Source organism: Lynx rufus, unplaced genomic scaffold, assembly GCF_022079265.1.
Source record: "Lynx rufus isolate CCGP_SWC_20201006 ecotype Redwood Valley unplaced genomic scaffold, mLynRuf1.p SCAF_14, whole genome shotgun sequence".
NCBI classification, from domain to species: domain Eukaryota; kingdom Metazoa; phylum Chordata; class Mammalia; order Carnivora; family Felidae; genus Lynx; species Lynx rufus.
Window position 1 is genome coordinate 15,956,504 of NW_025814828.1, and position 15,524 is coordinate 15,972,027.

At 42.8% G+C, this 15,524-nt stretch overlaps 1 protein-coding gene across 1 annotated transcript in view; it reads right to left on the reverse strand.

Moving 5' to 3' along the window:
- Positions 1-15,264, reverse strand: part of MAP7D2 (MAP7 domain containing 2) — a 53,860-nt gene extending 38,596 nt beyond the window's left edge. The window contains exons 1-4 of the mRNA XM_047076367.1: positions 15,189-15,264; positions 13,980-14,143; positions 7,088-7,199; positions 3,712-3,822 (exon numbers count right to left, since the gene is read on the reverse strand). Of these exons, the coding sequence (XP_046932323.1) occupies positions 3,712-3,822; positions 7,088-7,199; positions 13,980-14,143; positions 15,189-15,264 (463 nt within the window). The remainder of the gene's footprint in view (positions 1-3,711; positions 3,823-7,087; positions 7,200-13,979; positions 14,144-15,188) is intronic.
- Positions 15,265-15,524: the final 260 nt, after the last annotated feature.

The window sequence follows — 15,524 nt, forward strand, 5'->3', positions numbered from 1 at the left end:
TCGTTTCTTTTTATAGATGAGTAATATTCCATTTTATGGATATACCACATTTTGTTTACCCATTCATCTTTTGGATATTTGGGTCGTTTCCACTTTGTGGCTAATATGAATAATGCTGCTAAGAACTACTCAGGTACAAGTTTTTGTGTGTTTTCAATTTTCTTGGGCCTGTACCTAAGAGTCCAGTTGCTAGGTCACATGGTAACTCTATGTTTAACTTTTTGAGGAACTTGCCAGACTGTTTTCGAAAACAAGTACATCATTTTACATTCCCACCAGCAATTTATGAAGGTTACAGTTTCTCCATATCTTTGTCAACACTTACTATTTTTCCTTTTTTCTTTGAATTTTAGCCATCCTAGTAAGTGTGAAGTGGTATCTCATTGTGGTTTTGACATATATTTCCATAATGTCTAATGATGTTGAGCATCTTATCATATGCTTATTGGCCATTTCTTTATCTTCTTTGGAGAAATAGCACAATTACTCAGAAACTAGTAGGTTGCTTCTAGAAATCAGAAGTAGATAAAGGATTATATGTCATGTCTATGTCATCTAACTGAATACACTATCTTGGGAACTAAGACCACACCTGCCCTAATGTGGACACAATGTTGCTAATCTGCAAACAGAGAATGCCAGCCCTCATTAATCTTGCTATGACAATTTGATCCGATTTGGTCAAGAAAAGGTTTTCATAGGGTGGCCTGGAATTTCTCAGACTTCAGTGTATCTGTCTTCCTTACAAGCTCCCAGGTGATACTCATGTTGATAGTCCATGGGCCAATCTCTTACTATTGTAAACATTGTCCTATCTCATTTAATTCTCATGACAGTTTAAAGTAATTCAATTTTATAGATAAGGAAACTGAGCCTTAGAGAGGTTAATGAATTTACCCAAAGTGGAAAGAGCTAGTAAGTGGTAAATCTGGTTATGGTATTCCAGACATTGTGGTTTATAGGCTACGTTGCCAAATCACTCTTTAAAAAAGTGTACTCACCTCCATAGCTCATGAAATAGATTTTTTTTCCCCCTAATCCACATGCCCTCAATCATAAAATAATTTACTTACCTCTGTGACACTTAAAAGAAAAACAACCATAGCAACAGCAAAACACTGGTGGGTAGAAAATGTGATTAACCACTGAAGACATTTCACAAAGTAAGCAAATGGGAAACAAAATACAAAAATTCAGGAATAGTTCATATATCAACCAACATCACTTTGGGCACTTTTCTCAGTGTCACCAGCTTGGCCTCTTTTACCTGAGTCACTGGTTTGCTCAGAGAGCATGAGTGTACTTCTGCTTCTGGCTAAAGAAGCCTGTGTGGGAGTCAACAGTCGCATAACAAGAAAGGTTTCCATGGGACTAAGGTGTGTGCGATGAGCTGAGGGATGGAATCAAATGAAAATTTTAAAAAGCAAAATTAAAACAAAATAAAATGTTTAAAACAACACAGAGAATGATGCAAATTAACTTTTGGGTGGCAGAATGAATGTGGAAAATAAAAATATTCTAGCAAAGGATGGCTTCAGAGTTCATTATACTAAAATAAAACAAATGATGTGTCATTTGGAGTTTGGGAGAGTGTGGTAATTCTTTTAGGGTGCCAGAATTCATTCAGTATGCTATTACAGTATTACAATATTACCTGTATCATGTGAAGAGAATTAGCCCATCTCCCAAGATGTAATATGGACTCAAGAAACCATTTACTCACCTAGTAGATCTAACATTGAAAAAAAGATTACTCCTACGAAACACTTTAGGTTCTCTGTTAAAAAACATTTCATTACACACCGATTTTGTTAATGTATAAATAAGCATCTGTTCATACTTTTTCCATGTAAATAAGGGCAAAAAATAAATAAGAACTACAAAAATAATAATAGCCAACTTATTATCAGCTTAAATGGAAGTAGTAGTAGTCATAATTTAAAATTCAGTAACGAAAATGTCACCCTGGATGGCTTTGGAATATATTATATGGTAATGAATTAACTTTTCCATTACTTTGAATTTTGGGGTACCCATTAGCCAGTAAATGGTTTGGGAATTGAAATTTTTCAATTTATAATCCACAAGCAGATAATTCAGTTGCCAAGAATATGTACTAACATACTGATATCTTTACATAGTAATCATTGCAAATATGAATTTAACACCAATATGTAACCCTGTGAATTAATGAAAACATATGGAATACACTCACTATGGAACAGCTACACAGAGTTAAGAGCAAGTAGATGTTTTGTCATTCACCTCGCAGTTAATTCAAGGTTTCCAGCATTCAGTTCACCCATGAACTGCATCAGAGATCAGCAACACTGACACTTATGGGGTTTCTGACCTGACAGCCTCTGTGCTGGAGGTGCAAGATCAATGCCAGTAAAAAACAACCAGAAAGGCACACTGGCCTATTCAAAGTCAAAACCCCTTTCCTGCTTGCCCTTTGGTAATGCCTGACCTGTTAAATACTTCACTGGCACCTGACTCTTCTCCAATAATGCTTTAAAATATGTGTTTAGGGGCGCCTGGGTGGCTCAGTCGGTTAAGTGACCGACTTTGGCTCAGGCCATGATCTCGCGGTCCGTGAGTTTGAGCCCCACATGGGGCTCTGTGCTGACAGCTCAGAGCCTGGGGCCTGCTTCAGATTCTGTGTCTCCCTCTCTCTGCCCCTCCCCCATGCACGCTCTCTCTCTCAAAAATAAACAAACATTAAAAAAAATTTTTTTTAATTTTTTTTCTTTTTTTTCAATGTTTATTTATTTTTGACAGAGAGAGACAGAGCATGAACGGGGGAGGGGCAGAGAGAGAGGGAGACACAGAATCGGAAACAGGCTCCAGGCTCTGAGCCATCAGCCCAGAGCCTGACGCGGGGCTCGAACTCACGGACCGCGAGATCGTGACCTGGCTGAAGTCGGACGCTTAACCGACTGCGCCACCCAGGCGCCCCAAAAAAAAATTTTTAAATAAATAAATAAAATACACATTTAATGCATGGAGAGCATCATTCTCTTCCGTAACCTATATACTCTGGAAGGTGTAAGTTCCTACTTTTAGTGACTTATCTGAGCCTCAATTAGAACACGAGCAGTTTTAAATCTATTCAGTTTCTGGAACCGGCACACGTCCTACACATGCCATCTTCCACCTCAAAACGAGGGCCAGAACAGGCCACCCATCCTTTTCTCCTTTTAAAGCCTTCATATTAGTTCTGAACGTGTTTTCAAACAGAAATGGGCAGGCCTACAAACCACAGACAATAGCATAGCCCCATTTTTTTCATACCTGTAAGTTTTCCATGAACCTCAGCCTGATGACTTCTGCTGTTTCTGGCTAATCAACTAGATCACATCAATCAATAACCAGGCAGTTACTTTTTTAACGGTCTTCTCTGCCCACTGGTCAATTAATTCTAGGGCAGGATAACTCCTACATGCACTGTAGAAAATGGAATAGTCTCTTTCAGACTGAAAGAATATCATTAATTCCTGCACCTATTCAACAACGATCTGACTCTAAAGAGTGATGCCACTTTCCAAAGTCCCATTAAATGAGGTCCTGAGGCTCCCACATTCAGACCACAAGGCTAGGATAATGGAGGTATTTGCAGGAGGCTCGAGGGGCTCTCACAAAGACCGATGTTAAGACACTCACACTAGAAAAGAGGAAAACTACAGAGACCAGGTCTACATGTTCACTTGCCTCGGTCTGGGGAATAGGATATTGCCACGGTGGATGAAGACAGGCGCTTACTCATGGGAGGCTCCGTCTGCTTTGGCAAATTCATGGCTGATGTTGAAAGTTTGTCACATGCTGCAGAGAAACGCATTAAAGACATTGGTATTCACACCATTGTAGATCGAGAAACACATATCCCAAAGTGTTCTTCCTGTCCTCATCCACACGTTTCCTAAACTGCTGTGGCACAGCACACTTCTTCCATCATCCTGCTACATACTTAGCTTATCTGGAAATGCCCAGGCCATGGCAGTCATCAGTCTGAAGCAGGATCTTCTCTTCAATTTCAAATGTTCAACCTCACTCAACTGTTCAACTAAAGCCACACTAATCCCACCAGCAAATCAACTCCTTGTGTCCAGGGACTTTTAAGCACATTCAGACTACACAAAAACAAAACCAGTCTAGACACAGAGACAAATCACCACTGGAAAATGTTCTATGGTCTGAAACTGAGCTGAAACCAGACTTTCTGACAGTTATCTATAGGCTCAGGTTGGAGAGAGAAGTAATGTGTACTGCAAGAAGCTGTATTTAAAGCAGAACCACCTTTAGCAGTTGGTTTCTTCCTCTTCTCAAGAGATGGGTTCACAATGGCCCTTTCTCTAGTGCTGTGACTATTTATGGTTAGGATTTTAACACATGATCTGGGATCTGGTGTTCTTAACTTGCAGCCGTTATTTTATTTTAGACTGGTTTCTAAATTAAACCATTATAGCAAATGAAGAGGTGCTGATAGTGCCCTGCCACGCCCTATCAAAGCCTGAGGCAAAAGGAAAGATGTATGCCCTTGGCTTTAAAGGAAGCAAACTCATTAATAATATTTTCAAAATGTACTCCTCTCCTCATACTGTTTTCAAATGTGAAAATTGCCATGTTTTACAATGTGTCCTCATCAAATGACAATCTTAAGTAATTTTTAATTGTCTTAAGCTGGAGTGAAATTATAATAAATTCTATTTTGGTATAAATAAAATATTTAAATTTAAAATGATGTGAGATTTGGTGCGCCTGGGTGGCCTAGTCAGTTAAATGTCCGACTTTGGCTCAGGTAACGATCTTGCGGTTCATGAGTTCAAGCCCCGTGATGAGCTCTGTGCTGACAGTTCAAAGCCTCAAGCCTCCTTCAGATTCTGTGTCTTCCTCTCTCTCTCTCTCTTCACTTCCCCCACTCATGCTCTGTCTCTCAAAAATAAATAAAAATATTAAAATTTTTTTTAAAAAATGATGAGTTTTAATAGACCTACTCAATTTTTCAGCATTTTTTCTGAGTACTTCAATGTTCTGAAAAAAAAAAAATTAACCAGTAGAAATTACATAAAACCAAGTGTAAAAGGGTACACATTTCCCCTTTTGCTGTAGGCTCCATTATGGCTGACTCAGTATGGTACTCGTCTTTAGAAATTGGATATTTTGTTCATCATGGATTATTATGCATTTAGATTTATTCAAATATTAATTCATCTCGATAACTGAGATCTTTGGTAGTGCTTTAAATTGTGTGTCCAAGTCACATATTGTGCTTGCCTCGCCCTGGCCTGAGCCCTGCGTGTGATTCCCAAGGGGTAATTACCAACTCCTACCTACTGTCCCTCTCTGTTAAGGAAAGACCAGTGCCACACTACAGTTAACTTGGCCCATGCAGCAAAGTGTCTGCTGCTCAGCAACACCAGTAAGGATTTTTCTTTGTCAAAGGAATGCTGGAAGCCAAGGATATTTATTCCTACTGCTGTAACTTGACCTTCTGTATTGCTGATAAATACTGCATCCCGTTTACATCTTGTTTTTCTTTGCCAGTCAAAGATGGATTAAATTTCTAAAGTCTTTATTAAATGGAAGCAAAATTTTACCAATTCTGCTCTTGTTCTAGGCACTAAGAATTTCCCAGGCCTGTATCCAAAAACAGAGAGCCTATTAGAGTAAATCAAAACCAAAGCAAACTTATCTCCTTTAGATTTCCAGTGCTGGTACCGATAAACTCACTACCACTCTGTCTCAAACACCTCTTCCAGGAATCTATCATATTAACACACAGAACTCTCTAAGGGCACAGGTTTTGGTAACCAGAAGTGACTGAAACACCTTACTACTTCATGCCTAAAACCAGTAATTAGTGAGAGTATTAAAGATCTAAATGCACATAAGTCAAACACTGACAAGATTTTCAAGCAGCAGTTGGTGAGCTAAGGATGAAATGTCTCCAGGGCACTAGGGTGTAAGGCATGCACAGCTCCACGATGACAGAGGAACAAAGAAACATGGGCATGTCATTCACAGTTCTAGAAAAAAAGTTCTAAGGGGTCAGTCTAAGAAATCAACTGTAAGAGTGCTTGAGACAAACACGGTGATGGAGCAGGATGATCAGTACAGTCATCACAAAACGCCACGGTGCGGTGAAGCTCAGATATACCGTTGGTGGACTCGGCAGCGGTGGCACTGGTCCCTGGGTCCGGAGGAAGGGTGCTGGATGCTAAACCTAGAGGAGGGGGTGGGGTATTTTCTGATTCACCTACACAGCAAAAAATCAGAGCAAAGAGAGGTAAAAGAAAAAAGTCCCAATTTCTGGTTTAGTTTCTAACTAGGAAATTAGAAAAAGTAACTGAAATAGGTTATTGACTTCTCCAAAAGAAAATAAAGTATATTCACTGACAGAGGGTAAAAGCACAATACAGCGAAGTCAAGAAACTGTACTACAAATGGAATCCATCTGTTTTCAGAAAAAGCTAATATACAACTCCTGTGTAACAGAATGACAAAATCACAGTAAAGAAGGCACTGGAGAGGGAAAAGCTACCCAGAGACTAGTAACAATCCACACATTACATTAAGCACTTGAAAATTTAAAGATGAGCATGAACTGGAAAATGAAATAAATAAGTCACCTTGAAACAAAATGGAAAGAGCAACAAAAATTAATAATGAGGAGGGAAAAGCCCCAGCCCCTTTTGGAGGGTAACTGCTGCTCAGCCTTTCTGGGTCACACTGCAGTAGTGACTTAGGCTACTGCCATTTGACCTTCCCTGAAATCAGAGTATACCTAGGCTTGCCATGTGCATCTGGTTAACCAGGCTCTGCATTCATTTTCTTTGCTTTTCTTTTGTTTTACCTCAAAAAGCCCAGTTACTGTATCAACTGCTGTTTGCTAGCAAAAATAATGCACAGACCCCCTTCATGAGAAATACATATACAGGAAGGTTGGCATCACAGCTGATAAAGGTACCTGCAGATAACTACAAAGCATGCCCCAGATCCCGTGGGCACCACCCTGTGCCCACGGTCTCCTGCTTGCCCCATGATCTCCCACCTGGGCCCTGCAATGCAGGGACAGCCCTACACTCACCATCACGTCCTCCAGGCCCTGTGGCCAGTGAAGCTCCCCACGAGCACTTCTTCTTCATCTCCAGTTGCTGTGTGCGCTCCAGGGACCGACGCATCATCGCCTCCAGCCGCTCCTGCCCAGTTCACATAAGGGAGAGCAACATTAACCACCCAGCCCCACTGTGCTGCCGAGCTTCTCTTCTCGGTGCTCAGGGTGAGTCACCAAATGGGTCTCTCTGTGTTAAGCATCCAAAACCTAGGCACACGTGCTCTACATCACACCATCGAGATCTTAGTGGGTGGAGAGTAAACAATGCAGCTAGTGCTGGCTCCCAGCCCCAGGGGACAGGCTACTGCGGCAGCCAGGCCTTGATTTGTTTAAGAATAATGCCAGACAAGCATTAACTCCTTCAGGCCTGTCTCACGTCCCATTTTGCCCTATCTACTAGAACTAGAATTGTACTCTGGAACCAAGTGCATTCTCTCTAGTAGAAAAGCATAAAGCATTCTCATTTGAGAAAATTTAAATTAAAATATAATTTGAATTTTTGTAGTCTTAAACATAACTTTCTGGAGTATACATACATGGCTTTGAGATCTATTTTACCAAGACCCATTTTCATCTTAGAACTTCTTAAAGGGGAATCAATCGTTTTCTACATTGTAACATTTTCCTGCTACATAGTATTCTGGGCATAATGCTGCATATTTCAAAATTTAAAAGAGACAAGAGTAGGGAACCTTCTGGCCACAAAACAAAGCATCGATGCATTCTCAACAGTTAGGGGGTGGGGGGGTGGTGAGGAGAAGAACTAGACAGTTTCTAGCCAGAAGAGAAAAAACAACAACAAAACAAAACAGGCTTTTCTCTTACCAGAGCATTTATTAAAAAGCACTTTCCTGTGTTACCAAAGTGTTATATTCATAAACTTGGGTCTGACGGCTGGCAAATACTTCCTTGGCACTGGAGTGAAGCTGTTCTAATTTTGCATTCTCCACCACCCCAATGACACTGCAAATACCAAATCCTCTCCCTGACTCTACTACAGAAAGCCTGAAGCAAGGAAAACAGGTACATGCTGATGCCCTTTTGCCTTCATAAAAGCCAACCCTGAGACATTTTAGGAATGCTAGCCCAATCTAAAACAAAAAGATAACTATTTTCTCATGGCTTGAATAAAAAGCAAGCAAAATTAATTCAGGGAAGCACCAACTGAGTAACCATGACTTCAAAATCAGGGAAAGGCTCCTCCTTTATTTTACTTACTAGAAACACAGAAAGGTCGCTTAGGAGGTGTCTGGACCTATCCCTTCTGTCTATACCAGAGAGATGGGATGTGCATTATCTACATCTCAGCTTCCTCTGCATAATTTTTCTCTGAATAGCACTTTGCTAAGACATGGTCTCTCCAGGGACCTCTGAGTAGAAAGGGGATTTTTTTTTTCTCCTGTAAATCTCAGATTTTTATTTGCTCTAGCTTTTGGCTGAGACTCTACAATTATGAGTGTGCATTTCCTAGCAAAGTCCTGTCCTCATGACCCTGGCCCATTAAATTCTGACAGCCAAACCTCAGGGCCTACCCCAAGAAAAGTTGGGGATTTGGAGGGACTAGAACTTCTTGACTATTTGACACTTGAAGTACGGTCGCTTGAGACCAGGACTGAAAATTATTTCATTATATGGATTTAACATGAAATATTTAACCAGTGACCTAATACAAGTGTTGAAACCTTTTACCTCGAGTGAATTTAGTATTGAATGGGTTATGGGAGATTTCCTACATGCCAGAAGGATCTCACAAGACACTCTTTCATTTACTAGATCAATGACAACAAAGAACATCAAGACTTGTCAGCCAAACTGAGCAGCTATATAGGGGTATAATTACAAGAGAATGCTCACCCAAAGCCATACCTACTCCTGGACTGTTCTGTTACCTCAAAGAAAAAAAAAAAAACCTCTGCCATCCACCCCCCTACCCACTGAGTTGCTGCAAATTCCACTGTTAGAGATACATTCCTTCGAATCATAAGCAGGTTTATGAAAATGAAGCTATCCTTAAGAGAAGACACAATTACTCTGTGTCACACACTTTTGCAGAGATGATGAAAAACAGGTGGTAATCAAACTCTATGGTACGAGACTTATGGAACTCAAAATCATCAGAATGGGATAATTCAAATATGTCAAAGCACTGGTCCACTTCACTCTTGTTAGAGGTTAGTCGTATATTGTATTATCGTGTGTGTGTGTGTGTGTGTGTGTGTGTGTGTGTGTGTGTGTGTGAGAGAGAGAGAGAGAGAGAGAGAGAGACAGAGAGAGAGAGAGACAGAGACAGAGACAGAGAGAGGGAGAGAGAAAGAGAGATGAAAGGAGGGAGGGAGGGAGGGAGGGAGGGAGGGAGGGAGGGAGGGAGGGAGGGAGAGAGATTTTTCTATTCCTTCATTGGATGGAATGGAAATAATCCTAGATTTGGAGTCAGGAAATATGGCTTCAAATCGCACCTCTGCCTGCCACTTTCTAGCCCTATGACCTTGAGTTAATAATTTAACATCCTTGGGCATAAGTTTTCTATCTATAAATGGGGATGATATTGATATTTTTGTAAACTCCCATGTATACTTACCTAATTAAAGTTTTTTCCTCACGTTAAAAAAAGTGGGGATAACAGTACCCATATCACCAGATCACTCAAGTCTATGACACAATAACTAGCATAATATGTCCTTAACCAACACTAGCTGAATCCAGATTTGAAGAGGAAAATTATTATTATTTTTTAAAAATGTTCATTTATAATTGAGAGAGAGAGAGCACACATGCGTTCAAGTGGGGGAGGGGCAGAGAGAGGAAAACAGAATGTGAAGCAGGCTCCAGGCTCTGAGCTATCAGCACACAGCCTGATGTGGGGCTTGAACCCATGAACCATGAGATCATGACCTGAGCTGAAGTCCAAGTCGGACACTTAACCGACTGAGCCACCCAGGCACCCCTAAGAATTTGCATTTCTAACAAGTTCTCAGGTGATGCAGATGCTGCTGGTCCTGGGACCTCAATGTGAGAACCACTGGTTAGAGGAAAGGCTGAGCATAACAGAGCATGCGAGAAAGTTCAATCACACCAGAATAACACTATTAATAAATATTATAGCTGCATACTGCATACTGAAATTCCTGCCAAATTCTCATTCTCCTGAGTATCACTGGATAATCAACAGAGGATGGGGAAAGGGCAAGGTAGATTCTTGTCCTGAGAATGTCCTCTACTGGGTAAGCCTTAGTGGAAGGAAGGAATGAGGGGACCTCACCCTTGACCCCTTTAACTCTGGCCTTAGGTCTGCCTGGATGAACTCAGAGGAGAACCAAGACCAAGGTGAGCCACAGAGTTGGCTGAGGAGTGTAAAAGGCCTCCAGCAGGACACTGCCCAGGCAGTGTCGATGACCCAGACAGCCATCTCTAGCAGGAGTGGAGAGCTGGGTGTGCCTTTTCCACTGCCCTTACTACATGTGTTCTGGGGAACAGTGTGGGGACAAGCCCCCAAGAGGTTCTCAGTAGGGCTCTGCAGAAGGTCTTTCTCTTTACAAACAGATGTCTACATCTGGCCAGAAGGCCATATAGTCACCATGGCCCCATGCCAGCCAATGCCCTCTGAGAGTGGCTAGCTCTCAGTTTAATGAAATTTTCGTTTTTACAGTCAGCCTGGTGGATTTTGCTAGGTATCAAGCAGTAAGAGTATGAGAAGTTGTGATGTGTCAAAAAATCCCACAGAGATGAAGCTACTCTTTGAAAGAGGGCTTTCCTGGTTATCTGTTTAACATGAGGACCATGGAGTTGGCTTCACCAAACCCCATTTCTCAGGGGCTCTATTCAGGAAACCATACTTCGCCAAGTGGAGAATGGGTGAGTATACTGTGTTGTTAGTCTTAACCCAAGTAGGTGACAAGGGTTTGTTCCAGAAGCCTCAGTCTTGGGAGCCGTGTGGCATGTAAGGATTAGAAGAACCCAATTTGAGGAGAAAGCAGCCTTCAGTGAGGGAATGAGCTCAAGCTCAGTATCTCAAGTGGATACTGGACACCCCCTTCCCCAGGACAGGCCTGACCAGCCTCCATCCCTTCCAGTCCTCAAAACCCCAGGAAGCCAGGCTGTTTGTGGTGCCCACTTTGCTACTAGTAGATAGGAAGCCTCCTGGCCAAGTCTGGGGCTCACCCACACAGACATGAGGAGTTACCAAAAGTAACATCATGGCAACTCTATGGACATGGAACCAGACCAGGGCTAGGAGGGAGGGGTGGAGTCAACAGGTCTTTTATAAGCTCCTAATACCAGACCCAGAGATGTAGGACTTGGTGGGCAACCTGAATACTTACTAATAAGCTACAGAAGCAAAATGGGCTGCAATGGAATGAACCATTCCTATAGAGACTTTTCCCTGGTTGACAGAGACAGAACATGATAAGAAGAAGAAAAGATTGGAGAATCTCCACAGCCATGTGCCAAGCAGGCAGCAGCACTGCTGAAGATCTCCATCGAACCATGAAGGCAAATGCACAGGGTTTCCTCTGGAAAGGGGCTCCTGAAGTGCAGACCTATCCATCCTCTCCAAAGATCACCCACAAGAATGCCAAACAGATCTCGGTACCAGCAGACTGCTGATGCTGCTGTGGTTACCAGGCTGGCCTGTATGTGGAAAGTCCCTAAGCTCCACCTGGGACTCTGGGGGCCCTGGGGGTGGGAGCAGTGGCAGAGGACGGCTGCTGTTTCCTTGTGTTGCTACACAACCATGGGAGGCCCAGGCTCTCAGCCTTGCCCTTCTGTGTCCAGGGAGAAGACGGAAGCAAGCTCAGCTTGTATGTGTCATGACAAAGGTCAGGCAGCATCCTCCACTCCCCACCATCACCCATCTTAGGGGTGAAAGGAAACACACAAAGCAAATAGAAAATTATCTGGAAGTGCAATCGCTAAAGATTCAGCTGAAGTCACCGAAGGGAGTCTAACATTTCCGAACATTACTCTGTACAAGGTGCTTTGCTGGGCACTTTCACAAATGTCATTTCCTTGGGGTGCCTGCGTGGCTCAGGTGGCTGGGCATCCGACTTCAGCTCAGGTCATGATCTCATGGCTCGTGGGTTCGAGCCCCACATCAGGATCTATGCTGACAGCTCAGAGTGTGGAGCCTGCTTCGGATTCTGTGTCTCCCCCTCTCTCTGCCCCTCCCCACTTGTGCTCGGTCTCTCTTTCTCAAAAACAAACATTAAAAAAATATATTAAAAAAAGTCATTTGTGACCACCTCTGTTTTGGGCTGAGGAGAGTAAGTTAGAGGGTTATGAGCAGCTATGTGACTCACCCCCGGCTACCAGCTTCCTAGTAGTGGAGCTGGGATTTGCACAGGGAACAGATGAAGCCATGTAGCCATCAGGCCACAGCCAGAAATGGCAAAGTAGGGCTAAGATCCTTGCAATGACTTCCCTTTGCTAAGAGGAACAAAGAAATCGTTATTGTATCATATCGTATGGTATCATATTGTATTTTAGAGAGAGAGTGTGTGGGCAGGGGAGAGGGGCAAAGGGATAGAGAGAATCCCAAGCAGGCTCCACGCTCAGGGTGGAGCCCGACGCAGGGCTCAGTCCCACAACCCTGGGATCATGACCTGAGCCGAAATCAAGAGTTGGATGCTCAAATGACAGAGCCATCCAGGCACCCCAGAAATCGCCATTTTTTTTTTAATTTTTTTTTCAACGTTTATTTATTTTTGGGACAGAGAGAGACAGAGCATGAACGGGGGAGGGGCAGAGAGAGAGGGAGACACAGAATCGGAAACAGGCTCCAGGCTCCGAGCCATCAGCCCAGAGCCCGACGCGGGGCTCGAACTCACGGACCGCGAGATCGTGACCTGGCTGAAGTCGGACGCTTAACCGACTGCGCCACCCAGGCGCCCCAGAAATCGCCATTTAAATAAGGGGTGTATAGGCAAAGATGGGTCTAACTGTGTGTGTATGTGTCCATGTGCACATGTTCATGTTTTTTTTTAATTTAAAAAAGAGGAAGGGGCAAAGATGCATAGTGATAAACCATTCAGCAATTTAAAAAGATACCAAATTTATTCAAATGTCTCTGAATCCTATAGTGCTAGCGATTAACAAGCCTCTATATTGTTCATACTAAATGATGAGTCATTAGATCTTATGAATAAAAAATGATCATCACCTGATACAAGGCTATGATTACATCCTTAAAATATAGTTGTTAAGAAAATCTATACCCCAACTATGCTTTCTAAATATATTTTCAAAGTTTAGTAACAAAGGACTCTGCAGAGGTAATTACATTCCATTTCTTTTTAAAAAGGTAACTGGAGAGAAAGGATGATTAAAGCAAGGAACCACATTAAAATTTAAATATACTAGCATCTTTGTAGTTAAAGGAAAACTATTTGCTTTTCCAGCTATGAAATATGAGGACCATCACCCTCTGCCCTCACCCTCTCCTCTGCCTTCAGGTCCCTTCCTCCAGCCTCATGTCCATCCAAGAGGCACAGGCTCACAGCACAACCCCCAGGGCTATATTAGCAGGTCCTTATCCATAATTCCTTCTGAGTCTCAAACTCAGAGAACATTAGGTCTGGAAGAGGCCTTGGAGACTGCTAAATCCAACCCCTCACTTCAGAGATAAGCAAATATCCAGACAGGCCAATTGGCTTGTCCAAGGTCACAGAGCAAATTAACACCTGAGTTGAATGAGTAAGTCTCTTCATTCTTATTCCATTGTTGCTTTCACTATACCATGTCTTGCTGCTGAGAGAAGACATGGTATGAGATGTTTTCTGTACCCTAGAGCTAGGCAGGACACTCAGATGCCCTTGAGCACCAAGCCCCGTGTGAGCCACTGAGAGGCTTGGAGGTCCTTGGACCTTACCTCCTCCTCCCGGAGTTTCTGCTTCCTCTTCTCTTCCACAGCAGCCCTCTTCTGATCCTCCCGCTGCCGCTGCTCTTCCAGTTTCCGCCATCGTTCTTCGATTTGCTTTTCATACTGGAGCTTAGCTCTTTTCTGTTTCTCCAGGATTTGCTGCTCCCGGGCAGCTGGGGGAAGGAAAACAGAAGAGAGGTGTCATTACCAGAGCACCCCATGCTGTTTGGATTAAGACCAAAATGTAGATACAAGACTGAGACCAAAAAAGGAGCCCAGTGGGATTCTAGGCTACAGTGACTGAGATGAAGGGTTCTGGCATGTCTGCCACTAGCTGGGTGACCCTGAGCATGCTAACCACATAATCCTCTTCTGTGAAGGGGAGACCATCATGTCCGCAAAATCACAATGTTGTGAAGAGTAAATGAGGCAATGCACGGAAAGTGCACAGTAACTGCCCTACACATGGAAGCTACAACTATTATTGCTATCATTAAGTGAGACTTGCCACAATGGGCAAGCCATACACTAGGTTGAGAAATGAGTTCTAAGGGTACATACACTAAAAAACATGTTAACTATGCATTTCTCATAATTAAGACATTGACCTAGGCAAGGGGGTATAAATTGAAGACACTCCTCTCTCAAGACATTTCCTAAAACTATCTACCTGGCTGTGTCAGGGAAGGGTTCCCTGGGAGATGCAATGTGTGAACCAACCACCAGGAGGCAATCAGGAATTTGAAAGCTCATTTGTCTCAATTCAGTGGGGAAACCACTATTTACCTACCTCCCAGTACCCTGGGGGGAATACATCATACCCTTCTGTCTATAGCTTGCAAGAGGTAAGACAGCTTTTCTCAAATGGGTTCCCATTCTAACACAGAAAATGTCTTAACTGCTGTTCTGATGATGGCCTTTCTAGATGCCCTAGAGAGAGCATAAGTGAGGGCACATAATGGATGCCTGAGGGGGCGGGGTCAGTGATTGTTTCTCATTCTTTACCATCTTATCCACAGTCTCTAGCCTAGTATCTAGAACACAGCAGAAGTTCAATGTTTGCTACATAAGTGTAGATTTACCCCCCAGTTCTTCATGTTCATCTAGCAATTGTCCTAGCTCTCTTCCCATTCAGTCATAAATTCCTAAGGATCTGCAGAAAACACACCACCACATCTTTATGCCTTTGTACATAAATAGCCAAAGGGCACAACTTACCAAGACATTTTTCTCTCTCTTCTCGTCTTTCTTTAGCTAGTCTTTGTCTCTCATCAGATCTTAAAAATCCATCCATGCCTATAAAAAATATAACATGATGAAATTATTTTTCCCTCTTTCCCTATCTGGTGAGGGTGAGGGGCCACTGGTCCCACACCCTGGGTCTGGCCATACACATACATCATCCATCACCATCACCATCACATGGGGGCCCAATCCACCATTCCCCACCACACACACACACACACACACACACACACACACACACGGCCAGGCCCTGAGAGCTGAGGGGTGACAGTCACAGCTTCACACTCACCCACCAAACTGCTATAGTGG